We start from the raw sequence: 26,632 nt of genomic DNA on the forward strand, positions 1-26,632 counted from the left end.
GTATCTTTTCCGCAAAAAAGAAAAAATTCAGGAGACACTACTGGAAATAAAACTTGCTCACACTCCACATTTTCTTTTTTGTAAACCTAGATACTGATCAGTATTTGGCTATCCTCTACATCTGTGCTATCTAATGCCACCAGCCACACTGCTTTTTCTACTTGCTCCAGGAACCCACCCTACTCTACAAAGGATGCTATTTAAATTTCAATTAATTAAAAGTAAATGAAATTTCAAATTTAGTCCCTCAGTCACACTAACCACATTTCAAGTGTTCAATGGTCACATTTAGCTTGTAGCTATCATATTGGACAGTGGAGAGAATTATTTCCATGGTCAGAGAAATACACTATTAGATATAGCTGCTCTACATCTAATTGGTTAATATATGTGTTATCTGTGGAGAAAAACATGCAACAGCTGATCAAAAGATAATTTGATATCTCTTTAAAATACATAATATGCATTAATGAACAGCAGTAGAGACTCCCAACCCGGTGTCCCATATATATGCTAGTGACAGGCTGAGCAAGCTCCTCTCTTCCTCCTCAGTAGGCAGGTGAGATCTGGGCAGAGCACAGCCGTTCACTAGCCCTGAGCACCTTATTCCTGGATCCCAGCGTGCTATAAACATTCTATCATTTTGTAAGCATGTCATGCTGTTAAAACACAGGAAGCACTGATGGAGAAAATACAAAACAGCAAAATATTCCAAAAGTGCATTTTTACCTTTGAGTGTGTGTATGTTTAGTTTGGGGGAAAATTAATTCTAACACTGTTTTCCTCAAAACAGATTTACCAATATCTACTATACATACAACTGTACTCACATCAGAAATAAGATACAAAAGAACAAAAAAGTACAAAAGTGTTTTCTTTTTGCTCTCTGCCAGCAGTATGGATTCCTAGAAGCTGTGCTCATGTAATATAATGTGTTATGGACTGAACTGTGTCTCCTCAAAATTCACAGCTGAAGCTCTAACCAGTGTGACTGTATTTAGAGACAGGGCCTTTAAGAAGATAATTAAGGTTATAAAGGTAGAGCCCTAATCCACTAGGACTGGTGTCCTTATAAGGAAGAGAAGAGACACCAGAGTGCTCTCTCTCCACCCACATGTAGGAAAGAGACCATGGGAGGAAATGGCAAGAAGACAGCTGTCCATAAGCCAGGAAGAGAATCCTCACCAAAGCCCGAATTTTCCAGCACTTTGATCTTGGACTTCTAGACAGTCTCCAGAACTGTGAGAAAATAAATTTCCACTATTTAAGCCATCCAGTTGATGGTATTTGTCATGGCAGCTCTAAGAGACTAATACATAACTTTATCCTTCTGTAACTGGGTTAAACACTGGGAAAACAGTGAAGCTGGTGACTACTCAAGCATAGATACACTTTTTAGGCCCCTTGGCCTATAAGATAGCAAATAAAGCTGAACAAGTCCTTAAAATACAGAAAAGGCAGAAGCATTCAATTCTAAATCCTCTATGACATGCCTGAGTTGGCAAAAGAGAATTTAATAAATATATGCTAAACCTTAAGTGTATAAAATCCATAAAATTAGGAACAACATATAGTGGAGGCAGGCAAACATATACATGCCTCTAGAAAAAAAGACAAGAACACCTTTCTTTTAACTCTACTTCACTCATGCCATGTTTCCCTGGAAACCTAAGACAAATTAGGAAGCTTGAAAGGTGTAGGGCACCTATTCCCCACACAGCAAGGCCCAACATGGAATCCAAAGAAGCAAAAGTCTTATATAGCCTATATTCCTTAGAAAAAGTAAGATTTGGGGTAGCAAAGCAGCAGGAAGCAGGGCAATTAACTCAGAAAAGTTGATAAAAAGAATGCTTACTGTTGCTCCAATTACACTTTCCACATTCACCTTCCCAGTGCTTCTTTATAAGAAAGTGAGTCAGACAGGTTAATGACATTTGAAAGAAGGCTACCAATCACTTTAAACCACGTAAAAGGTGAATGCTCAGGTAAGGATGGGGAAGGAGAACATTACTACTACCTTCACCTAACAGCACTTTATGATTTATGACATTTCACATATTTTAATTTAATTGATCCTCACATTAGTTTTTTAAGAAGGGCAAGGTCAGAATTAATTCCATTTACAGAAAGACAAATTGAGACTTAAAACAGTGAAGTGCCACATAAACTCACAAAGCAAGAGGTATAGGTAAGACAGGAGCACCCAAGTCTTTCACCTCTCCAGTGATCATTTTATTATACCACCAATATACATAAAGAGGGTAGCAGGATAACCTAGAAAGCAGTATTGTACACTACAGTTTATCCTTTAACTAATAACACTTTACTTTTAAATTTCCAAAAGCCACAAGATATTTATTAATTACAAAGGGGAAAACTTTATAGTGAAGAAAGCTGGCAGACACCATCTTAACCTGATGAGAGTTGGCATCACCAGCAATAAGACATAACTAGATCACTGCCTCCTGATATGATGCACTGAGAAGGGCACATCATTCCTATGGTATTCTTAAAAAAAAAAAGAAGAAGAAGAAGAAGAAGAAGGGGAAGAGGAAAGAAGAAATGCATAACCTGAATCTAATCATGAGGAAATATTAGGTAAATCCAAATTGAGAGACATTCTACAAAACCAGTCCATATGTAATGTACGGTGACTAATGTAATAATAAAAAATTAAAAAAAAAAAAAACAGTCCATATTCTTCAAAAGAATCAAAGTCATAAGAAACAAAGACTAACAAACTGTTCTTCAATTAAGAACAGACTAAAGCGGGCGCCTGGGTGGCTCAGTTGGTTAAGTGACTGCCTTCAGGCTCAGGTCATGATCCTGGAGTCCCAGGATCGAGTTCCGCATCGGGCTCCCTGCTCAGCAAGGAGCCTGCTTCTCCCTCTGACCCTCCCCCCTCTCATGTACTCTTTCTCTCTCTCTCAAATAAATAAAAATCTTAAAAAAAAAAAAATTGTAACTGTACCTTAAGAAACTCATATAGTATTTGTGAAGCATTAAACTTATTTTGTTTACAAGAAAAAATTTGTTTTGGTCATCTCATTGCTTATAATTTAGCTGAAATGTCTTAAAACTAATAAATTGTTAGCATCATGTCTTTCTTAATGGCTAATTGTTTAAATGAGGAGAAATGCTTGAGAATAAGAGAGAAATTTACCTGTATGCAGTTCAGAATTAAGTTTAGTGAAATTGATTCCTTGTCTAGGAACTTGATGTCTTTGAAACCTAGTGCATTTGTATGTATTAAGAATTTTTCTGTGATTGGAGAAATAAGTGCTCATTGTTAGTATTATATGTATATTCATTTATGATTTTCATTTATTTTTAAAACAAGTATCAGATTTTTAAAAATTTAAAACTTTTCAAACTTTTTTTTTTTAAGATTTTACATTGCCATTTTGCTTTAGTCTGTTCTTTTTTTTTTTTTTTTAAAGATTTATTTATTTATTTGAGAGAGCGAGAATGAGAGAGAGGACATGAGAGGGGGGAGGGTCAGAGGGAGAAGCAGGCTCCTCGCTGAGCAGGGAGCCCGATGCGGGACTCGATCCCGGGACTCCAGGATCATGACCTGAGCTGAAGGCAGTCGCTTAACCAACTGAGCCACCCAGGCGCCCGCTTTAGTCTGTTCTTAATTGAAGAACAGTTTGTTAGTCTTTGTTTCTTATGACTTTGATTCTTTTGAAGAATATGGACTGTTTTTTTTTAATTTTTTATTATTACATTAGTCACCGTACATTACATATGGACTGGTTTTGTAGAATGTCTCTCAATTTGGATTTACCTAATATTTCCTCATGATTAGATTCAGGTTATGCATTTCTTCTTTCCTCTTCCCCTTCTTCTTCTTCTTTTTTTTTTTTAAGAATACCATAGGAATGATGTGCCCTTCTCAGTGCATCATATCAGGAGGCAGTGATCTAGTTATGTCTTATTGCTGGTGATGCCAACTCTCATCAGGTTAAGATGGTGTCTGCCAGCGCGCACAAGCGGGGGGGGGGGGGCGAGGAAGGAAGGAGGGAGAGGAAGAAGTAGACTCCCCGCTGAGCAGGGAGCCTGATGCGGGGCTCAACCCTAGGACCTTGGGATCATGAGCTGAGCCAAAGGCAGACGCTTAACTGAGCCACCCAGGTGCCCTACAGTTACAATTCTTAAGTGTTCCCTTTCTGGATTCACTTACCATCTACAACATCACCTAAAAGCTATATAATTATAAACCCAGCTCTATCTGGACAGAACATGTCATCAATGTATTGTTTTTCAGTATGTGTGATGCCTAGACAATCTCTTTAAGAGTTTTAACTTTTATGACTTGTCCATGGTAGGTGCTCAGAACTGCTTAGTAGTGAATACAGATGCTCAATATCATCAATCCTTGGGGAAATGCAAATTGAACCACAATGAGATACTACCACACATCTATTAGAACAGCTATAATTTTAAAAATTGTCAGTACCACATGCTAGTGAGGATCAGAGCAACAGAAACTCGCTCACCGCTGGTGGGAATGCAGAGTGGTAACACAGCCACTTTGGTAACACAGTTTGGCAATTTCTTACAATCCAGAATTCACATTTCAAAACAATATTCTAATTCCTTTTAAAATTACGATTTAATATGTCTTTAAATGTGTTTCCCTCAAGTCTAAAATGGGAATAATGGGGGCTCCTGTGAGCTCAGTTAAACGTCCAACTTGGGATTTCGGCTCAGGTCATGATCTTAGGGATTGTGGGATCGAGCCCCACGTCGAGCTGTGCTCAGCAGGGAGTCTGCTTGAGATTCTCTCTGTCCCTCTCCCTCTGCCACTCCCCCTGCTCCCACACGTGCTCTCTCTCAAATAAATCCATACATCTTTAAAAAAATAAAAATAAAGTCAAATGGGAATAATACAGGTGATTAATTTTTACTATAGTATGCATATTCTTCAATTCTGAAGATTCACACATGGTACAAAATTTCTAAACAGAGTCTATTACATTTTTAAGCATTATAGTTCAAGGTCATTTCCGCAGACTATTAATTATCCAGTGGACTAAATCTTAATTTCTAGCTTTTAACAAATAATTGACTTCCATTCCACTCTCTTAAAAACTCTTAAAAAGAAGATCAGATACAAGTACGTATGAGGCATTCTGCTCTGACACTTCAAGGGATTATGAGAAGCAAAAATTATCAAGGATACATATCTTTCTTTCTTTACATTTTCTGAACATGAACATGCAATTATTTTACCAAATTTATGTGTAAACTTGTTCAGGATTACAAGCGGTAAGAGATGGAAATGTGGATGCTATAAGAGAGAAGGGAAGAATTAAACCATCAAAAAGTTCTAATTTGAAATATTGATATTCACTGTAGTTTTATTCACACAATTTATATTACCTGAAATGTTTAAGTTATAAACCACGTTAAAGAAAATCTGTTTCTGACAAGAGGTATTGGTAAGGATGTGGAGAAAAAGGAACCCTCTTGCACTGTCGGTGCAGTCACTGTGGAAAACAGTATGGAGCTTCCTCAGAAAGTTAAAAATAGAACTATCCTATGACCCAGTAATCACACTACTGGGTATTTACCCAAAAAATAAGAAAACACTAGTTCAAAAGGATATATGCACCCCTATGTTTACTGCAGCATTATTTACAACAGCCAAATTATGAAACAGCCCCTAGTGTCCATCGATAGATGAATGGCTAAAGATGTATACACACACACACACACTCACACACACACACACAAAGCAATATTATTCAGTCATAAAAAAGAATGATATCTTGCCATCTGCAACAACATGGATGGAGCTAGAGAGTATAATGCTAGGTGAAATAAGTCAGAGAAAGACAAATACACTGTGGAATTTAAGAAATAAAACAAGTAAAAAGGGGGGGTGTGGACAGAGAGATAAACCAAGAAACAGACTATAGAGAACAAACTGATGGTTACCAGAGGGGAGGTGGCGGGGGGAGGGGGGGTGAAATAGGTGAAGGGGATTAAGAGTACACTTATGATGAGCACTGAGCAATGTACAGAACTGCTGAGTCACTATACTATATTGTACACCAAAAACTAATATAACACCATGTATTAACTATACTGAAATTAAATTTAAAAACTTAATAAAATTTAAAAAAGAAAATCTATTTCTGAACCACAGAAATAGAAAAAAGAATAGAATCTAAATAACAGCTACTAGATAGTTGAAGAAACATGAAAAATATAGCAAGCTGCAATTTGAAGAATAGCCACTAGATGGTAGTGATTACAAATAAATCTATGCTTCCCAAAGCAAATACACTCAAACACTGGCCTACAACCTACCAGAAAAAATGTATCAGGAAATGAAGTCCAAAAATAATTTATAATTTTACTCTTATAATATTGGTGCAGTATTTGTGGAATACGGAACATAAAAAAAATAAGTTATAAAGACATCATTTAGTAAAAATGTAGTAAAAGCAGGTAATTTACACTAAATACATATATTCTTATTAATACACCACCACAGGCCAAAAATAAAGGCAACTAAGTGTGTAGGTCACCAAACATTTGCAACGCTGTTTTATCATCAAAACGTTTCCAAATCTAAAAGGGGGGGGGGGGGCGCTAAAAAGAAGACAGTAGGATTAAGTGAAATACAGAAATGGAGAAATATCACTAAGCTCTGAGTCAGATAGATGGTATCAAATCACATTTTTATACCAAGAGACAGGTATTTATACACATATAGTACAATAAACTTAAATTTCCTTTTCCAATTAAGATTTTTAAAATACATAACCATTAAAGGAATTAATATTGACGCTACTCTTTTTATAAACAAAATATGTGGGAAGCCTGTTATGAATAATAAAGGTTACCCGTTGAACTAAAACTAAGGAAAAAAACTAACATTTACTAGACTAATAGTACAAAACAGTAGTTATTTGTAGTCAAAGTGTTCATTTCCCTTCCATGGTACCTACCATCATATCTAACTACAAATTTTAACTGAAGACACAAGATTTAAATATTGCATATACATTAGCTGGTTGCCAAGCAGAACATAATTTACTAAATTTGAAGAGAAAAATATAACTGCTTTCCCACTCACCGACCCACTTCTGAGTGGTTATCTACTTCTATTCTTCAGCAGATGAAACGAAAGAAGGAAAAGAAGCAAGAAACCATTTCAAAATGGAGGATTAGTGATTTCCCAGACTCAAAAGTAACTCAGCTCAAGGTATGTATTTTCTGTATTTTCTATTTTTAAAGTTGAACATGATACTTTAAATAAGTAAACTATTTCTTTGTTTTATTATCAAAATAAATTTTATACTTAAAATGAATTAAATCAGTATTCTATGAGAGCTTGATCATTTAACCAGGTTGAGGGCAGAAATTTACTATATTAAGTCTAATAAATATACTTATATGAATATTGGATTTCAAAAACTTAATTTTAGCAATTAAACAATTCAAGTGTCATAATATTATGTACTGAGTATACTATCTGCCAATCCCTGTGTTAGGAACTGAAATAATAGACTGTAACACAGTCTTCCCTCAAAGTATAAAGTCTACTTTATAAATTCAGGTATTTAAGAATTCTGCAACATGTTAAAAAAAAATCATACTTAGGTTTTTGGTCTTCTAATTCCTTACCATTCCCCCAAACAAGATATATTTGCATTCTTTTGTGTCTCGAATCACATTGTTCCAGGTGCCCAGAATATTTCTTCTAACCCTTATTCCTGCTTAAAGACACTCAAATGGAAGTCCTTTGCTCCAAAAGCAGAATTTATAGTTTCATTCTGCATGCTCCTACATCACTGCATGGACACATAGCATTTCTCATGCAAAAACATATTTAGCTTAAATATACTTATATAATTCTATATAGTCAGCAACTAGCATAATGACTGCAATACACCGTTATAAGTATACTAAATACTAGGATTTTTATTGTATCATATGATCACACAGTTCAATATCAGGAACAATTTACATTTTAAACAAAGTAGTCACCCATTAACACTATCTGCCTTTCTTCACAATGCTACTTTAAATACACACACAGCTAGTATATGCAAAAAAACAATTTGGAAATGAAAAAACACTTACTGAAAAACGCCAGCATGAAAATCCCATCATTACCCACTCTGAGCTGGTCTGCATCACTAAAGTCATCTCTTTGTTGGCACTCTTCCTCCTGAATCTGTAAAACACATAACATTAGAACAGCTCACCAAAAAACTAATTACACCTTTATTATTTAAGTATAAAGATAAGATTTTAAATAAAATCAGATATTCTCAATTTGTTGTATAGACAAATGATACAATGAGTACAATGTCTGACACACAGTAAATACTCAAAAACATTAGCAAGTATTAATTTTTCATGGGCACCCTTGAAAAGAGTAATTTTAAAAGAAAACACAAAAAAAGATAAAAAGTAAACATTAGATTAATGAAAATATATCAAGAAAGATGTAGACTGACACATTTGCATTGAACAGTAAAGAGGAATTTTCATAATCAGTGGTGGAATCTAAACTGGTATGATCTCTATGGCTGGCAATTTGGAAATATTTATCAAAAATAAAAATGTACAACCCACAACTATATGGTCACTTAATCTTCGACAAAGTAGGAAAGAATATCCAGTGGGAAAAAGTCTCTTTAACAAATGGTATTGCGAAAACTGGACAGCAACATGCAAAAGAATGAAACTGGATCACTTTCTTACACCACACACAAAAATAAATTCAAAATGGATTACAGACCTATATGTGAGATAGGGAACCATTAAAATCCTAACACAGGAAATAACCTCCTTAACATCAACCATAGCAACTTTTTACTATGTGTCTCCTGAGGCAAGGGAAACAAAAGCAAAAATAAATTACTGGGATTTCATCAAAATAAAAAGCTTCTGCACAGTGAGGCAAACAATCAAAAACTAAAAGGCAACCTATGGAACTGGAAAAGATATTTGCAAATGACATATCTGATAAAGGGTTAGTATCCAAAACATATAAAGAACTTGTAAAACTCATCATCCCAAAACTGGATAATGCAATTTACAAGTGGGCAGAGGATATGAATAGACAGTTTTTCAAAGAAGACATCCAGAGAGTCAAGTGACACATGAAAAGATGCCCAACATCACTCATCATCAGGGAAATGCAAATGAAAACAATAGGGTGCCTGGGTGGCTCGGTCGTTAAGCGTCTGCCTCCGGCTCAGGTCATGATCCCAGGGTCCTGGGATCAAGTCCCACATCAGGCTCCCTGCTCTGCGGGAAGCCTGCTTCTCCCTCTCCCACTCCCCCTGCTTGTGTTCCTGCTCTCGCTGTCTCTCTCTGTCAAATAAATAAATAAAATCTTAAAAAAAAAAGAAAACTACAATAAAATATCACCTCACACCTGTCAGAATGGCTAAAATCAACAACACAAGATACAACAGGTGCTAGCAAGGAACCTTCTTGCAATGTTCGTGGGAATGGAAACTGGTGCCGCCACTCTGGAAAACAGTATGGAAGAAGGTTCCTCAAAATGTTAAAAATAAAACTACCCTACAACCCAGTAACTGCACTACTAGGTATTTACGAAAAGAATACAACAATACTAATTCAAAAGGGATACATGCACCTCAATGTTTATAGCAGCATTATCTACAATAGCCAAATTATGGAAATAGCCCAAGTGTCCATCAATCAATGAATGGATAAAGAAGATGTGGTGTATATCTACAGTGAAGTATTACTCAGCCATAAAAAAGAATGAAATCTTGCCATTTGCAATGACGTGGATGAAGCTAGAGAGTATTATGCTAAGCAAATAAGTAAAAGACAAATACCATATGATTTCACTCGTATGTGGAATTTAAGAAACAAAACAAACGATCATAGGGGGAAAAAAAAGAGGGGGGGTCAAACCAAGAAACAGACTCTTAATTACAGAGAACAAACTGATGGTTACCAGAGGGGAAGGGGGTTAAAAAGATGATGGGGATTAAGGAGTGCACTTGTGAAGAGCACCAGGTTTTGTATATAAATGTTGAATTACTAAATAGTACACCTAAAACTAATACTACAGTGTATGTTAACTGGAATTTAAATAAAAACTTTGAAAAAAGAAAAGAAATGTACACAGCCAACAATTCCAGCTCTTGAAATATATTGTACAAATATACAATATATTCCCACTTAAAAGAAATGATGTATTAAAGATAATTCACTGCAGCAATGTTTTTTGGGTTTATTTGTTTGCTTTTTTAGAGAGAGGGAGAGGGAGAGAATCTTAAGCAGGCTCCACGCCTAGCACACAACCCGACACAGGACTTGATAGCACGACCCTGAGATCATGACCTGAGCCGAAATCAAGAGTCAGACACTTAGCTGACTAAGCCACCCAGGTGCCCTACAGCAATAATAATAATAAGAGCAAAATATCAGACACAATCTAAATGCCCATCAATAGTGGGCTCTCTAGTCAGGAGATAATTCTCCATGAGTCCTTCATGTTTCTTCTACACATCTTCTAGGTAGAGGCACTGGCTGCCCTTCTTCCTTATATTGCAGACAGCTTTGGAAGAGAGAGTGTCTCTCCCCAGAGCAGAGATTAGTGACCAATAGAAAATAATGCGTTCGGGGCGCCTGGGTGGCTCAGTTGGTTAAGCATCTGCCTTTGCTCAGGACATGATCCCAGGGTCCTGGATCAAGCCCTGCATCCTGGCTCCTTGCTCAGTGGGGAGCCTGCTTCTCCCTCTCCCTCTGCCCCTCCACCGTTCTTGCATGCACACTCTCTCTCAAATTAATTAATTAATTAAATCTTTAGAGAAAAAAGAAAATACTGGGTTCACTAAATCCAGGGTTCCACACTGTGTGTGGAAACATTACTTGGCCCTTTTTGTGTTTCTCAGTGGGAACTGAGGCTCAGGAGACTGGTCAAGAAAATGCTAATACATTCATGGTAGTCTCCCTATGTACACTGCCAAAAGAAAAAGATTTTCAAAACCATATTGCTCATTATTTAGGCAAAAAGATCCCTAAAACTCTGCAATCACATATCGTAAGCAACCCTCTTACAGAGAATACAGTGATTGGCAATAACTAAATATATATTAATAAAATTTTGTATAATTTCAAGTTAATTCAAGAAATAAACACTAAAGCCCAATGTGAGCCCCTCCAAACCACTGTCAACATGAGGGCAAGAATATAAATATTTCATACTCTTTTTTGAACATCAGTCCAGAGATTTTATCATATGACATCATTTTTAAGAAGACAGGAAACATATGCACAAAGATGTCCTTTACAACATCAACAATGGAAAACACAGACACATAATCACATCTGAAAATAATCCAACTGTTCACTAGGGAGGAAGAGCCACTAAATTATAATATATTGATTCCATGGAATTTCACTAAACCATTAAAAGAGAAACATTTATATAAAATGCTTAAAAATAAAAGATAATAGCTCTATAATAATTCCAACTACATTAATTTATAAATCCTAAAAGTGGTAAAAGACACCAAAATATTTTAAAATGAGAAACTATAAGAAAACAAGTGTGGTATTTTCTTCTTCCTAATTTCTTACATTGCTAATTTTTAAAAAGCTTTCATCAACTTAATAAACTGTAATCTATTAAATACCAAATATGTACCAGGTAATAGAAAGATGCTAGAAATGCAAACACAGAGTCCTTATCCTGGAGTTGCTCACAATTTATAAAGTCCTAGTTTTTATGTCAAAAGACAAATTACTGACAAACTTTAAAACAAGGTACAGGGGCGCCTGGGTGGCTCAGTCGGTTGGGTTACCGACTCCTTGGTCTAGGCTCAGGTCATGATCTCAGGATCCTGGGATTGAGCCCCAGGTGGTGGGCTATGCGCTCAGAGGGGAGTCTGCTTGAAGATTCTCTCCCTCTGCCCCTCCCCCCACTCCAGCACAAGCTCACACTAGCGCACACACTTTAATAAATCTTTTCAAAAAAGGAGTTAGTTTCTATAAGTCCATTTAATCATCCCATAATTTACATGCAATCCTGCACATTAGAAATAGGAAATAGTAGAAAACAGTATTGTTTCCAAGTCTCCTGGCTACTACCTATATTCTCCCAATGAGCGTGGATTTAAGACAATGGACTCTGAGAAACAAACTGAGGGTTCTAGAGGGGAGGGGGGTGGGAGGATGGGTTAGCCTGGTGGTGGGTATTAAACAGGGCACGTATTGAATGGAGCACTGGGTGTTATACGCAAACAATGAATCATGGAACACTACATCAAAAATAAATAAATAAATAGGGGAAAAAAAGAAATAAGCTTTCACCTCACCCAGTTGAAATTCATTTATAACTGAATACATACTCAAATGCTAATCAGACCAGTTTTCTATCTGAATCAGGTATAGAAACCCATACTCAATCATCTTTTGTAGAAGAAAGGGTGCTGGAGCCCTGGGTTAGAAACTGATGAATTTAAAAGAGTCTTTACAAGGACCTAAGTAAGTCTCTTCTGTTTAATTATATTTTGCTTTATGAAATTTTCCACAATCTTCACAAACTGGAGTTACAATGATATCAGAAGCAGTTGAAAACGGAAAACTTTTCCTTATGAACATGTTCCAATTCAGACTGGGATCATATTACTTTCTAAAAACAAGACACTGGAAATGATGACAATGAAAGACTGGAATAGAAAACACTTCAGTTTTCTCTCCAAAAGAGAGAAAATTTTTTTGCAGAGAGCAAGACAATGCTTGCTTCTTTCTCTTCAGAGTTAAGGACCTTTGTCATTTCCAAGGTCTCTAGGGAGACATTCCCTGAGGAAAGGAGTTATGCCCTTCTCATTCACAGAGAGTGCATGCATGTATATAATGCACGTATAACCATGTACGTGCTAAGCAACCTAGAATTGATTCTGATAAACTCCACACTACAGATCTATGCTCCTTCTCTATGATTCTCTCCTCTAAGTATCAAAAATCCTTATTGACTGAGCTGTATTTTATGCCACTGTATTAACAAAGACTTACTTTCACCCTCTGAAGGAAATGGCATAAATAATAAATTTGAGGCTTACTGTCTTTACTTATGTGCCCAAAGCTATTTATGTTGACATTTAACTCTGTGTGTGTTGGAGTATGGGAGCAGGAACAGGCATGGAAAGGGATGGACTGATGAAAAAAATCCATCCAGGAAAAAACACTCGCCTATCAGATAATCTATTTGTTGGGCTCTAGCCTGATGGCCGAAGAAGAATGCTGTACCTAGAATCAGTTTTCTCTCCCTTTGTCCCTCACCTAATCCTAGCTTTCTGTGTAAAGTGATTTTTGGTGTCTTTTCTTAAACTACATGGGATGAACCTAGGAAGCTGAAATGATATCTCTAAAGTCTGAAGCAAGAAAAAAAGCCAACAAACTCTAGCCCTGCTTGCAGCCATACTAAAATGTAAATAACGGGGCACCTGGGTGGCTCAGTCGGTTAAGCGTCTGCCTTCCACTCAGGTCATGATCTCAGGGTCCTGGGATCAACCCCCTGTCGGGCTCTCTGCTCAGCGGGGAGTCTGCTTCTCCCTCTCTTCCTCTGTGGTCTCTCGCTCTCACTCTCTCTCAAGTAAATAAATAAAATCTTTTAAAATAAATAAATAAAATATAAATAACTTCCACCTTTTATCTGACTGTAGAATAGCATACATGCTTCTCGTTGATTCTTCACTCCTGAGACAGTCACTCCTTTTACCAGAACAAGAAGTAATGTACATGTATATCACTGACTCTTACTGAGACAGGAAGAGAAGACAGAAAGGACAGGTATCATTCAAAAATTCTAGGGTGGGATGTGTAAAAGGGGACATACACACAAAGTGAATTGACAAACATAATTTAAAAACTTGTAACTTATTTCTCTGTGCTTTTTAACCTACACTGAGTTCATTCATGGAGTCACTAGACTGGCTCTGCTAATATATACAAATGAGTAGGGAAAAAGATAATTTATGATTATAATTATGGATCACAGAATCTAAACTATATGAGGAGGGAAAGAAGGACATCAACAGAGAAGAGGTCTATGGGGTGGAGTATCTAGAGTGAGGAAGTCAGGGGATGGGGGTGAAAGCACATGAGAGGAGAAAATCAAGACTTAGGAAATGTACTGGTAAAGACAAGGACCAGGAGTCCCACAAATTACAATGGGCTACACAGGAAAATTGGTAGAAACAGAAATAAATAGAAACAGAAACAGAAATGGGAGGTAAAGGAATGGATAGGAGAGTGCCAATTTCACCAAAAAATGATGACCCACCTAAGAAGTAGTAGAGAAGATACTAAAAAACAGTCTATGTGCACAAACACTCTGAAACTCAGACCTATTTTTGACATTACTAATAACGATATTCTCAAAAGAGAGCAACCAGCCTGCCTTACCCTCTGAGCTGTCTCTGCGGCTGCAGCTGCCATTGCGGCAGCCTTGGCCTTCTCAGCTTCATCGTACGTAGGAAGGGAGGTAGCGACGCTGTAGGGAGGTGGCACAAGATAAAACTCACTGTAAACTTCTGTATCTGAAGAAAGGGATTAAAAAAGGATAACCATTAAAACAAACTATTTAATAAAAGTTTTACAGCCAAAACCATAATTTAATAATTTACAACAGGCCACTAAAGACTGTTACTGCTTTTTGTAGTCCTATTTTATAAGCTATGTAACATATAAATTACTACTACAACCGTATATGTTAGTTTAGCCCCATATTTATTATAAAGGGAAAAGACTGATAAATATCACCTAAAGGCTGATATACAAAATAAAAATACCAAGAATGAAATTCTAAACATCTGTGTACAAGGGGAGTGAGAAACGCACCACATATGAGCATCCTCTGTACCTATGGCTATGCTCAAAGAATTTAATTTTCTTGCTCATAATCTCACAGCCAAAAAGTAGAAATATCAGGAATAATAAACCTTATATAGTTCTAACCATTTAATATGCCACTTCTATATACATTAATCCTAGCAACTCTGAGGTTCAGAGAAGTAATTTGCCCAGTATTGCACAACCAGTAAGTAGCAGAACCCAGGGATTTCCTGATTCCCAGTATCTGCCCTGGTAACATGTGAGGTTCATTTTTCTACACATCAGTTTCAAGAAACTGCCCGAATCTCTTCAGCAAACTCAGTATTTCTCTTTGCTAAAAAAAAAAAAACAACTGATGATTTTTAGCTCTTTTTTACTCTTGTCCCTCTCTTCCCATTTTTTTCCCCGTATCTACCTAGTTTTTTAGATTTTCTTTTTTTTTTTTTAAAGATTTTATTTATTTATTTGAGAGAGAGAGTGAGAGAGAGAAAGAGCACAAGAGGGAGGAGCGGGAGAGGGAGAAGCAGACTCCCTGCTGAGCAGGGAGCCCGATGCAGGACTCAATCCCGGGACTCCAGGATCATGACCTGAGCCGAAGGCAGTCGCTTAACCAACTGAGCCACCCAGGCGCCCAGATTTTCTTTTTATGAAGAATTTCTCCCTCCCCAACTTTTAAACTATTTTTGAAATATGATCTCCAGAAATGTAACACAATAAGTACAGAATGCTAATTAAAAAAAAAAAAAAAACCTGCATCACTTATCACCAACTTGAGCGGTACAAGTAAAATGATACATACAGGTCAATAAACTGATTAGACTTATGCTAGAATCATTGCCATGAAAAACAGGTAGGTTCTCTCAGTAGTCCATACTATAATGTTTGACATCAGTTCTGTGATTTCCTCATTTTACCTAGAGTTTTTGTACATTTTCTCCATCAGAATTTCTTACATTTCCAACATGAAAATACATTTCACTCTAGCAATATTTTTCCTATTGTATTTTAATAGATATTGACTTTAAAATAAGCTTTTTTAATGCTGTCAATAAGACCTAAGTATCTGAAGCTGGGCAATTTTTAACCCAATGCTAGTAGCAGTGTAATACTGAACATTATCCACCAAAAAGGCACAGGAGTCATATATTCTTAGAAATGACTTATTATTCAGATGAAAAACACGACACAGAGTCAAGTAAATAGATTTCCTTAGGTCTGAAGACTAGAATAGAAGAAAAATTTAAGTGAAAGCAATGGTTATGAATTTTAAGGCACTAACATTAAAATTAGAAATTTAAAAACTGGAACAATGACATACATTATCCAAGAAGAGAGATCTTTTACATTAACAACAGATATGTGAGTTTTCGAAAAGTTCTAACTCCCACGACAGACAAAAATATCCTATCTGATAACAGATGAAAGTTGGGAAGGAGCACTATTTTGCTACTGCTTTAATTTTCACTGGTTAATTTTACTTATTTTCTGTCTACGCTTTAAGGCAGCGGTTCTCAACCAGAAAATTTAACATCTGAGGAGCTCCCGTCCCAGCTCCAGTAAGCTGTGTGACCTCAAGCAAACCACTTAAGCACTTTATGAAGCTCTACTTTCTCATCCATAAAACTGACCCAGCAAGTCTATTACTTGCTATTATATGACAGAATTCAAGAGTATTCAAGAGGACTCTGTAAACTAAGGCATTATACAAATGTCAACTATTATTACTGATGCTAGATCTGTAAAACCAGTAAGAAAGTGACCTACTGAAAAACATAATCACAGAAAACTGGTACTGCCAATGCTTCAAATACAACACTAAGAGACTGAAGAAAAATAATATCAATGGTTTTCATTAAAGAGACACAAACTCCTAGAACTTAGTTCTTGTGCTCAATTACAGTCATTTTATTACAGATGTAAAAATAAAAATTTGAAACCAGGAGTCACATAGATTATAAGAATAACTGAACACCTAGGTAGCAGGCTCCACTTGTCTTACAACTGAAAATTATCTAACCTTTAAAAATGGCATGCTCCATTATCAAAACTATTCTAGGGGTACCTGGGTGGCTCAGATGGTTAAGCATTTGCCTTCAGCTCGGTCATGATCTCCAGGTCCTGAACTCCAGGTCCTGGGTTCAAGCCCCATGTCAGACTCCCAGCTCAGCAGGCAGTCTGCTTCTCCCCCTCCCTCTGTCTCTCCCCCTGCTTGTGCTCTCTCTCTCAAATGAATAAATAAAATCTTTAAAAAAAAAAAAAAAACAAACTATTCTAAAGCACAGAAAAATGAGAAGCTTCCCAATTCATGCTATGTTGTTTCCACAAAATTTATACTAAAACCATAAGGATAGTACATAAAGATCCACTAATAAAACTATAAAACTTCTAAAAAAAAAAAAATTAACAAATCTAAATCCAGAAGAGATTAGAACACAGTGACAATTTATTCTAGGAATACAGAAGCTGATTGGCTTAGCACTGGGCGTTATATGCTAACAATGAATCATGGAACACTACATCAAAAACTAATGATGGAATGTATGGTGATTAACATAACATAATAAAATTTAAAAAAAGGAAAAAAAGAAATCTATTAATAACATATTTAATTACATCAAAAATTACAGGAGAAAAAACATGTAATTTTGTGATACGGTCCCAAAAAGATGACTTCAAGGTTTCTGGCCTCCTGGAGCCATTTACTGAAATGAAGAGTGACAAAGGAAAAGGTCTGGTGATGGGGGAAAAGGCAGCAAACAGCTGTGACAGTTCTGAAACTTAACTCTATTCTTTGAAACTCTTCCTATCAAGAGGAGGAGACTAATTCCTCAATTGTCCTGAATGAAGACTAAACTTAGTGATTGACTTCTAACAAACCAAATGTGGCAGATGTGACACTGTGTGATTTCTGAAGCAGTGCAATAACAGGTGATATAGCTTCTATCTGGCTTTCAGAATGCTTGTTCTTGGAACCCAGCCTCCATTCAGTGAGGAAGCACAGGCCACAATAAGAGGCCACATATAGGTGTTCTGGCCAACAGTCCCAGCTGAGGCCCTAGTTGAAGCCTGCATCAGCTGCTAAATATGTTAATAAGGAAGGCGTCAAGGTGACTCGAGCTCCAGATCACCGAAAGACGATAATCACATGAGATCCTGGGAGAAAAGTGCATAATTGAGTCTAGCCTACCTCAAAAACCATAAGAACTAATAACAATGTTTGCTATTGTACTCCATTTGGCTTGTTACACAGCAGTGGCAATGGTGGCCACACAAAAAATTACAATTTCAATCTTAGCATTCCATCATTCAAACACAAGCATCAGCAAAACAACTAATTTTCTTTCTTCAAGACTATCATCAAATAGATTTTTTTTTTTTTTTAATCTAGGGTAGCAAATTCACTGAACTATATTCTGGAAACTTACAGAATAACGAAGAAAATTTAGCCCATAATAAATTTTAGCAAGCACTAATCCAGCTATTTAATCCAAAGACAAATAAAACTACTATAAATCAATATAAAAACTGTCAAACAGTCCGTCAAACTGGGCACTAAAAAAGCATATTGATCAAATAAACATTATATGCAAATAAAAGGAGTAAGCATTTGCTAATTTATTAGTGAGAACACCTTCATAAAGAAGATGATTTTCAGTAACTGCATAATACTGTAAATGAAAATAGTAAATGGTTTGGTCTTTTTACACAACCCATATAGTCTAGATAAAATCTGTAGAGGCAGAAATGGTAACCAGAGAAAGCTGGCAAGGGTTTAAGAGAATAATGATAAGGGGCGCCTGGGTGGCTCAGTTGGTTAAGCGACTGCCTTCGGCTCAGGTCATGATCCTGGAGTCCCAGGATGGAGTCCCGGGATCGAGTCCCACATCGGGCTCCCTGCTCGGCAGGGAGTCTGCTTCTCCCTCTGACCCTCCTCCCTCTCATGCTCTCTGTCTCTCATTCTCTCTCTCGCAAATAAATAAAATCTTAAAAAAAAAAAAAAAAAAAGAATAATGATACTAATTACAGAATAACAAATAAAGATGAAATACTCTAGTGAAGGGTTTTTTAATATTAAAACATTTTTTATAACAGATTTAAAAAATGTTTCAAAATGAATATATAAAATATTTAGAGGTTATTTATAATAGTACACAAAAACATATTTTAAATGTTTTTTTAATTATATAATGATTAACTTCAAGAAACAAGTGCTGGTGAGGATGTGGAGAAAAAGGAACCCTCATGCACTGCTGGTGGGAATGCAAACTAGTGCAGCCACTCTGGAAAACAATATGGAGGTTAAAAAAATTAAAAATAGAACTACCCTGGGGTGCCCGGGTGGCTCAATCTATTAAGCACCTGCCTTTGGCTCAGGTCACGATCCCAGGTTCTTGGGATCGAGCCCCGCATCGGGCTCCCTGCTCAGTGGGGAATCTGCTTCTCCCTCTACCTCTGCTGCTTCCTCTGCTTGTACTCTCTCTCTCTCTCTCTCTTTCAAATAAATAAATAAATAAAATCTTAAAAAAAAAAAAAAATAGAACTACCCAATCCAGTAATCATACTGCTGGGTATTTACCCAAAGAATATGAAAACATTAATTCAAAAGGATATATACACCCCTGTATTTATTATAACATTATTTACAATAGCCAAATTATGGAAGCAGCCCTAGTGTCCATCGATAGATGAGTGGATAAAGAAGATACAATACACACACACACACACACACACACACAATGGAATATTACTCAGCTTTTTAAAAAAGAATGAAATCTTGCCATTTGCAACAAGATGGGTGGAGCTAGACTGCACAATGTTAAGCAAAATAAGTTGGCCAGAGAAAGACAAGATACCAGAGAATTTCACTCATGTGGAATTTAAGAAACAAAACAAAGGAAAGAAAACACAGAGACAAAAAAAAACAGATTAACCATAGAGAACAAACAGATGGTTAGCAGAGGGGATGTGAGTAGAGGGATGAATGAAATAGGAAGGGGATGAAGAGTACACTTATTATGATGAGCACTGAGTAAAATACAGAACTTTTAAATCACTATATTGTATACCTGGAACTAATACAACACTGTATGATAACTATATATACTGGAATAAAAGTAAAAACTAAAAAGTAAATTATATGATGATTAATTTAGCAGTACTGGGAAAATATAAATTGTGACCAGAGAAATAGATAAGGGTAGTTCTTTAGAATGACCTGAGAGGATAAAATGAATAGTAGGAAGCAGGAAACACTGCCTTGTGTCCAGGAATTATTACCATGTATATATGGTTATATTATGTAGACCCTTCACCTCCATTCACACATACCACATTCCCACTCACACTCAGCATTAATAATACCTTGTTTTACAGCTATGTAGGTAGATATACACAAACACAAATATATATGTATATATAGATACATATACCACATAGGCATATATCTACAGATAAATGTGTATCTATATATACACATAAATTCGTATACATATACACACATTTATTTATTTCTTCCAAAAGGAATATGCCACTCCACTGGAAACAGATTCTAGTAAGCGTAAGAAAGTTTACACTTTTAATTTTTTTGAAAACAATAGGAGACTAGTAATATACGAGTAAATATTTTATAAACTATCCTTTGGAAAACCTTTTTGTAACAAAAATCATAAAACCAGAAAGCCTTTAAGAGACTCTATAATTAAATAAAACCATACTGGTTTAAAAAAAAAAAAAAAACTGAGTCACTAAAAATATTACTAGTTATTTCATACTAAAAATAATACCTGAAGTTGTAGGTACTTCCACAGTAATACTACTATAAGGTGGAGGAGAAGAGTCCGTTTCAAGTACCGATGCTGAAGGGGCAGTCTGAACGCTCTGCGGTGCTGGGTTTGAAGTTGATGGTTGCTCTACAGCAGATGACTCTGAATTATCTTCTTCATTGTGAAGCTAAGAGAACAACGAAAAAGAAATATTAATGTCATTCTGATTATTATTTTTAAAATTTTTAAGCAAATTTTTAAAGATTATTTCAGGCAAAGGATCACCTTTTAGTTAAAAACAAAGTAAAATAACACTTAAAAAGATGCACAAAATTTGTAAGAGACTGAAGCAGTCATTAAGAAATTCAGATTTTGGTAGTTTCTTTACAATAAAAAATGAAGTTCAAATTAAGAATTTATAAAGAAAAACATCATGACTATAAATAGATTCAAATTCATTCAATCCTACAGTAAATACTGACTACCATGTATTAATCACTGTGTACTACAAAGAAAAGCATCTAATAATTAAACCACAATACCATTTCTATTACACTAGTATCTAGAATAATTGAAAATGTAACCTGAATTAATAAAATGAAATAATAATAAACATTCCAAAAATGTAGAATACTCTAAGGAGGTTTTCTCAAGTCCAAAATTTTGGAGTTACTTATAAAGCAAGATGAATCAATGTGTATATAAAATCCTGGAAGATGTTCTTCAACACAACAAATTTATTGAAAGCTCAGGAAGTGCAAGATAATAGGTCGGATCTGCAATCATTTAACTCATTTAATCCTCACAAAAAATCTATAAAATAGAGAATGTTATTCCCATTTGACAGATAAAATGGAGGGGGGGGGGGGACAACCTTGAAAGTGTAGACACCTAAAGTAACTTGCCAGACATCAAAACAGCTAGGAAGGGTCAGACCAAGAATCAAACCTAAGTGGCAGGGCTATATAGACTTCCTACTTCATTTATAAGTGATCTTTTAAGTGCTCATTTGTTAGGAGGTGATAATAACTACATGTAGGCAAGCTAACTGTAGGTCAACCAAAAGCATCAATACTCTAAAAAGTGACTCATCAAAAAGGTACTTAGATATATTTGGAGAAGAGTTATTAAATTTTTTTAAGACATTTTTAAATCCACTAGAATCTTGGTTTGAAGAAACACTACAGGCCTTCAACATTATTCAATTTTCACATCTTAATTATTCTTGTACTTTAAGAAAGTCAATGTTAAAAATAATCCCCCAAATAAATTTTGTCACAGAGCAAATCTGTACACACACAAATCTGAGTTTTGTGATGTAGTGGGAAAAAAAAAAAAAAAGAGCATGCAAATTCTTGCTCCGCCTTTTAGGAGCTTTGATAAACCCCTGTGCCTCAGTGTCTCTAAGTTCTAAATGCAGCCAAAATCCTCACAGAATTGTAAAATGGTATTTGGAAAGCATCTAGCATTAACACCTAGCACACAGAAAGCATTTAATAAATACTAGTTTCCTCCTTCTTCCCCTTTAGTTTAATAGACTTTATTTCATGGCCTGAAATAATTTGGTGCTATCAGTCCAATAAGTGGTCATTCATTTGCCTCTAAAAACATGCAAAGTAAAATTTACTTCACTGCTGTTTGCATGTGTCTTGGTAAGTGATCACCCTAGCACAATACTTCTGTGAGTTCATAAATTATATTTTATCAGAACTGGCATAAACATACCTAAAATCATTTCTCAAGTTAATAAGACAGGGTTTTTTCCCATAGCACCAAGGTTTAGGTAATAAAATTCACTCACAGAAACTGAATTGTAAGGTTAAACGATCATAAAGTGAATTTTCTATGAGCTTTGTATTTACCTGCAGCAGTTTTCTAAGTTGGCACTACATGACCACCCTCCTGACTAGCTACACTCTGCCTCAGCATCACCAAGCATCTTCCATGTTTCATGTAACAAAGTACCCAGGAGAATTCCTAACTTAGTCATCTTTGATCATACTTCAAAGAGCAAAAATGTTAGATGAGCAAGTTAAGGCAAATAAAAGTAAAGTATAGATATATACTTAGCATTATCAACTAAACAATTAACAGTGATGGTATCAAAAAAAAGGAAACTACTGTTCCATCTCTTAGGCTTAATGCTGCAAATGTGGATGAACTGTACTAAAGAAAAAGATCCTGTATGACAAAATAGCTCTCCTCTGGTTCCTCACAAGAAATAGTCCCCACCATATCAAATACATAAATGTGCTCCCCAGAATGACCAACTCATTTTTTTTTTAAAGATTTTATTTATTTATTTGACAGAGAGAGACACAGTGAGAGAGGGAACACAAGCAGGGGGAGTGGGAGAGGGAGAAGCAGGCTTCCCGCAGAGGAGAGAGCCCGATATGGGACTCAATCCCAGGACCCTGGGACCATGACCTGAGCCGAAGGCAGTTGCTTAACAAATGAGCCACCCAGGCGCCCTGACCAACTCATTTTTAAAACCTTCAAAATGTATTCAGGGGCGCCTGGGTGGCTCAGTCGGTTAAGTGGCTGACTCTTGATTTCAGCTCAGGTCATGATCTTGGGGTCCTGGGATCGAGCTTCCCCCTGCCCCAATTGGGCTCAGCAGGGAGTCTGCTTGAGGATTCTCTCTCTCTTCCTCTGCACCCTCCCCTTGCTCGCAAGCTCCCTTTCTCTCTAAAATAAATAAATCTTTAAAAAAAAATGTATTCAAATAACTGCAATAAAAAGAGTAATTACAGAGGGGCACCTGGGTGGCTCAGTCAGTTAAGCGTCTGCCTTCAGCTCAGGTTGTGATCCTGGGTTCCTGGGATCAAGCCCTGCTATGGGCTCCCTGCTCAGCAGGGAGTCTGCTTCTCCCTCTCCCTCTGACCCTGCTCCTGCTCTCTCTCTCGCAAATAAATAAATAAAATCTTTAAAAATAAACAAAAAAGAGTAACTACAGATACTTTTACATATGATCTCAGAAGTAAAGCTTTGGTACTTGTAAAACATACCCTAAATTATTTCAACTGCCCTACCTCACACTTCACAGTTTTATTTTTACAAAATTATAATACACAGTGAACATTTGCCATGTATCAGCAGTAAAACCCAATAACTCAGTCAATAATCTCTACCCACTGTAGCAGAGAACTTCCAAAAGTCAACTTTTTAATTTTGTTATCTTTGGTGCCTCTATAAAATAACCTACTTTGGTTGCCTTTCAACTAAATTCATTCAAAAGTTCAAATCAAACTACATGTCCATCAAGTTAAACAATGCCCTCTGTGGAAATTTTTCCTTAATCACGCTGTGCAATGGTTCTATTTTACATTCTTTCAGGATTATCATAAATAGCAAAAAAAGAGGGGGCAGAGATAAATGGGGTGGGAACTACATATATACAATAATGAACGTGGCTCTGTGTCCTGTCCACACATCACCTCAAAAATTATCTCCCTAGCTTGTTCTATTTTGAGCCTCCTAGAAAAAACATGGGCAACAGCACATGAAAACTAAAATATGTCTTTACTATAGTAACCAGGGTGACGAAAAGTTGCATATAGAGCCACCATTTTTTAGCCTGAAGGATAAAAGGATTACAAGAGGGCTGGCTGTCTTAAATCTATCTGTAGTTCGTCTTTGCTTGATGTATATCGATTACTTTTAATGGTAAGAAAACCATAAGCATTATGATTAACTCTGGCTGGAAGTCCAGCCTTCCCATGTATAAACTACAGTTTCATTTCCTTTAATTGTCAGCTCTCCTTTGCTGTAGCACTTCATTCTATCTTAAGATGATAAAAGATTAATAACTGTAAGCTTTGCTTTTGAGAAGCCAGAGACCTCACTAAATGTTTTCTAAAAACACCCAAATGAGAATGTATGGATGTACTATAAAGTGTTGTTCAACAAGCAGTGTTTGAAAAAAAAAAATTGTAAGTTGTTAAAAAAAAAAAAAAGGTATGTGAAGAGCTAATGTATTTTGTATACTGCCATATTCTGACTACATTTAGTACCAGAAAACAAAACTGGGAAGAACAGTTCTAGTTGCAAGGAGTTAAATTTTAACTAAATAAAAGACCTTTAAAATTTTAATTAGATCTTTTTTTTTTTCATTAGATCTTTTAAATTATTAGAACACTAGATTTTCTGTAGGGCAACAAATACCTTCAGGCAGATTTTAGATGGCAAGGCTGCTGTATAACTAGGATGACCATTACAGCTGTTTTTCCCAGGACAGTCCTACTTTACACCTATTATTTCAGGGCACCACTCAATTTAGCATTTTCTCCACCCCTTTCATTCTCAAGAAAATTGAATGGTCAGCCTACATATAATGGGATTTTTGCCCTTTGTATGGTATTAATAGATAACAAGGGCTCCTTTAAACTCTAAGATGATAAGGCTCTAGCGAAAACCTATGGTAGTCTCTATCATTCTATGTTGGCTTATTTAACACCTAAATTAGAGGAAAAAACAGATTAGAGTTGCAATAAAATCAACTGGTAGAGTCAATCTACCCATTTTAATCACCCAAGAAGAAAGTGAGCTATCTTATCTATGCTGCTAGGGAAAGGTAACAGCAGGAGCTAAGAAATCCCTGCAGAGAGCCCCAGTGATCTAAACCAATATGCTCAGAAGATAGGTTCCCACAAAGCACTGCTGCTTGGCAAATGAAGCTAGATTTTCTACCAATAAAACTAAATTACAGCAGTCTTCCTAATGTACATAAACATACTATTAAGTAAATTAACAGAACTGCCTTAGTTTTAGGGATATTTCTACTAAAACTTCACTGTCTCTGGACATTTTTCCACAAATGAAAGCTAGCTTATGATAAAGCAAAAATATAAACAATTAGGGAAGACTGTATAAGCAACAAATGAATATTAATTAAAAAAAAACTGTGAGTTGGCAATCATGCCTAGTTTTCAGTTTCTTCTCTTTAAAGTACAAAATTCTGGTTTGGCTTTATATTTCATATTATAAATATATTTCTGCAAGTAAAACCTTTCTTCTTAGTATGAAAGAATATCATTATTTCATGGTGCTCCACAAAAAGTACCATGAGCTCCAGATGCTCCATCACCTGAACAAGTCTGCAAAACAACTGTTTAAAACCAAGTGTCATCAGATATTTTATCAAGGCACAACTAAACTGTCTTTTAAATAAATAAGGGTTGTTTCATTTTAAAATTGCTATTGTCTGCTCACAACATATCAACTGAAAAAAACACACACACACAAAAGAGTATATACTGTGTAAATGAATGTTTAAAATAGTGAGAGATGTTATTTGTGTAATACATATATGCAATCAAAATTTCTGGAAAGATAAGCAAGAAACAGGAAAGAGCTGTAGGTGGGGAGAGAGAATTCATCGTTCTCTACTACTTGAATTTTTCACACTAAACATAATTTGAAATTTCTAATTTTTAATAAACCCAAAATGCAAAAAAATGAAATCTCTAGTTTCTGGCTTGGTGTATCTCAGAAGCAATGAGGTAATAAGGGTAAGCATTGTATTCTATGATAAAAAGCTTTCTCGGGCGCCTGGGTGGCTCAGTTGGTTAAGCGACTGCCTTTGGCTCAGGTCATGATCCTGGAGTCCCGGGATCGAGTCCAGTATCGGGCTCCCTGCTCGGCGGGGAATCTGCTTCTCCCTCTGACCCTCCTCCCTCTCATGCTCTCTGTCTCTCATTCTCTCTGTCTCAAATAAATAAATAAAATCTTTAAAAAAAAAAAAAAAGCTTTCTCCAACTTAAATTTTACAAAATATCATTACAATAGCTCCCTGGGCAACTTTCTATTAATAGCAATTTTCTATTAAAAATAACACAACCAGGGACGCCTGGGTGGCTCAGTCGGTTAAGCGTCTGCCTTCGGCTCAGGTCATGATCCCAGGGTCCTGGGATCGAGGCCCACATCGGGCTCCCTGCTCCGCGGGGAGCCTGCTTCTCCCTCTGCCTCTGTCTCTCTCTCTCTGTCTCTCATGAATAAATAAATAAAATCTTTAGAAAAGA

At 36.2% G+C, this 26,632-nt stretch overlaps 1 protein-coding gene across 1 annotated transcript in view; it reads right to left on the reverse strand.

Moving 5' to 3' along the window:
- The window catches only part of NDFIP2 (Nedd4 family interacting protein 2), a 68,214-nt gene that overhangs the window by 13,665 nt on the left and 27,917 nt on the right, over positions 1 to 26,632 (reverse strand). The window contains 3 exon segments of the mRNA XM_045869597.3: positions 8,101 to 8,194; positions 14,422 to 14,555; positions 20,634 to 20,799. Of these exon segments, the coding sequence (XP_045725553.1) occupies positions 8,101 to 8,194; positions 14,422 to 14,555; positions 20,634 to 20,799 (394 nt within the window).

This window comes from Mirounga angustirostris, unplaced genomic scaffold (genome assembly GCF_029215605.1).
Source record: "Mirounga angustirostris isolate CCGP_5_RB_7025 unplaced genomic scaffold, mMirAng1.0.hap1 SCAF_3, whole genome shotgun sequence".
Classification (NCBI taxonomy): domain Eukaryota; kingdom Metazoa; phylum Chordata; class Mammalia; order Carnivora; family Phocidae; genus Mirounga; species Mirounga angustirostris.